Source organism: Phaethon lepturus, unplaced genomic scaffold (assembly GCF_000687285.1).
Source record: "Phaethon lepturus isolate BGI_N335 unplaced genomic scaffold, ASM68728v1 scaffold48974, whole genome shotgun sequence".
NCBI classification, from domain to species: domain Eukaryota; kingdom Metazoa; phylum Chordata; class Aves; order Phaethontiformes; family Phaethontidae; genus Phaethon; species Phaethon lepturus.
Genome location: NW_010537955.1, coordinates 1 through 2,415, shown reverse-complemented (window position 1 = coordinate 2,415; position 2,415 = coordinate 1). Strand labels below are relative to the sequence as shown.

At 56.6% G+C, this 2,415-nt stretch overlaps 1 protein-coding gene across 1 annotated transcript; it reads left to right on the top strand.

Annotated features, from left to right (window-relative positions):
- Window positions 1-10: 10 nt before the first annotated feature.
- On the top strand, window positions 11-1,446 carry AEN (apoptosis enhancing nuclease; the record flags this gene model as incomplete). The annotated part of the gene is made up of 3 exons (XM_010286626.1): window positions 11-370; window positions 666-866; window positions 1,243-1,446. Coding segments are annotated over 3 exons (765 nt in total), but the record flags the coding sequence as incomplete, so codon positions are not given.
- Between the last annotated feature and the right edge of the window lie 969 nt (window positions 1,447-2,415).

Genomic DNA, 2,415 nt, shown 5'->3' with positions numbered 1-2,415 from the left:
CAGGAAGGTCCCCAAGCCCAAAGAGGTCACCTCCCCATCCCTGTCCCCATCCGCCTCTCCAGACAGCATAGCCAGGCATCACTCTGTGCTGCTGTCCCAGGGGAGCAGCAGCTCCAAGAGGGTGCGGACGACGTCCCCGCTCCTGCGCCCAGCCAAGTACGTGGCCATTGACTGCGAGATGGTGGGCACTGGTCCTCAGGGCAGGCTGAGCGAGCTGGCACGGTGCTCTGTGGTGAACTACGAGGGGGATGTCATCTACGACAAGTACATCCAGCCCGAGCTCCCCATCGTGGACTATCGGACGCGCTGGAGTGGCATCACCAAGCAGCACATGAAGAATGCAATTCCTTTTAAGGCTGCCCAGGCGGAGGTAAGGAAAAAGAGAGAAATTGGAAGGAAAAAAAAAAAGGCTGTGTGTTATCTGCCAGCCACAAATTGGCATATTTGGTAGCCCATGCTGAGCTGCTGTGAGGCAGAGACAGTAGCACAGGTTGGGGAGCCTCCAAAGCCACACGGTGGGTTGGTTTGCTTGTTACTGCTCCATTCTGTGAACCTAAACAAAATTAGAACTGAAGGAACTGAATTTAACACAAAATGTTTTATTTTATGCTTAATTGGTCTTTCTTTTGCTGCACCGCCTGTCTAACTCCTTCTGACGCTTCCAGATCCTGAAGATCTTGAAAGACAAGATTGTGGTAGGACACGCCATCCACAATGACTTCCAAGCCCTGAAGTACTTCCACCCAAAAGACAGGACCCGAGACACCAGCCGGATCCCTGTGCTGAACCAGAGGGCAGGGCTGCCCAGCAGGGCCAGTGTCTCGCTCAAGAGCTTGGCCAGGCACCTGCTCCAGAAAAAGATCCAGGTAAGTACCAGGAACCTTGAGATGGGGAGCAGTTCCTGGGTTTGCTGCAAGCCTGTGTGATCAGCCTGGTCTCCCCATCTCCATGGGTGTTCTCTGTGAGATTGGAGATGAACCTTATTCAGCCTGTGCTCCCAGCTATGATCAAGCTGGGGGAGCCAAGGACTTCCCAAGCTGCCCGTTAAGCACCTCAGTAAAGCAGAGACAGGACCTGTGCCCTCCAGAAAGTGCTCAAGAGATGCTTGCGTCTCCTCAGCTGCATCGAACCTTTGCCATCTCCAAAATCCCCAGCATTTGTGTCCTTCCAAGCAAGCAGACATGACCTGTGGGATTTTTGCTGCCCACTTTTATATAACGAGGCTTTTCCCCCTTTGCCCAGGTTGGCTGCAAAGGGCACTCGTCGGTGGAGGATGCTCGGACGGCCATGGAGCTGTACAGACTGGTGGAGGTGCAGTGGGAGACAGAGCTAGCCCACAGCCTGCCCCCCCGGCCCCCCAGCCCTGTCACAGACCCCACCACAGACAGCAACCAGTACATGGATGACCGGTACTGGCCCACAGACCTCATGGCAAGCAGCCTGTGATGGGGGACAGAGTCTCCCCCACATGTTTCGGGGCATCCTGGTGCCTTCAGCTGTTAAAGGTGGAGGTGGCTGCTGACCTCCTTCCCCAGGGCTTGAGCCCCACGGGCTCTGCCTGGCACTCGGCCCTGCTATGGGCAGCAGTGCAGGGGAGTCGGTGCCCCCAGCCCTGCTCAGGGATGGAGAAGAGGTGGCACTTGGACACCAGCGATCTCCCAAAACCACTGTCTGCAGCTTGTTGCTGTCGCACAGAAATAAGTGCTGTGGCTGCACAGCGTTCAGCTGTCTCTGGGTGCTCAGGGACGAGCAGGGTCCTGGTGCTGGCCTGGAGGAGCCCCCGTGGGCAGTGGGCTGGGGCTGCCGGGGCATCTCTGGGCAGGTGGCAAGTCCTCCCATGGGAAGATTGATGTGTCTTGCTGATGCCCAAAGGTCGCAAACCACCCGGGACCAGTTTCCTCCCCACTTCCTTGGCACACTGAACCCTGAAAAGAAAGTCTGAGTCTAATCCAGCCTGGACCAGAGCAAAGGCTGCACTTCAGTTTAAATAGATACTTACGTACTTGTCCAATTCTGAATTAAAAACTTCCTGCAAAACCTTTGTGGTGTGTGTTGCATGGTATGATCTAGCAGCTCTCCAGGAGGAACAGGGCAGGGATGAGGTTGGCAGACCAGCAAGCGTATGCTGCCTGCGTATTGTGCCGTGGCCCAGGGCTTAAAACCCGCCTGCAACCAGAAAAGCTGCTTTGCGTGGCCTGGTGATGGCTGGAGCGAGCAGTTTCGTGGGGCAAGGAAGTTCCTTGGGGTATGGGCTGGTCCCCTCTGCTCGGGGGACGCCCCTGCGAAGGCAAGATGGGCTCAGCAAAGAGCCCTGTGGTCCAGCACTGCTGGCTGCTTGGAAGAAGCCCATTGCAAGAGAAAGTGTCGGAGGGTGTCGTGCTGCTGCGGCGGGGCTGTCACAGCTCGGGGTGCTCG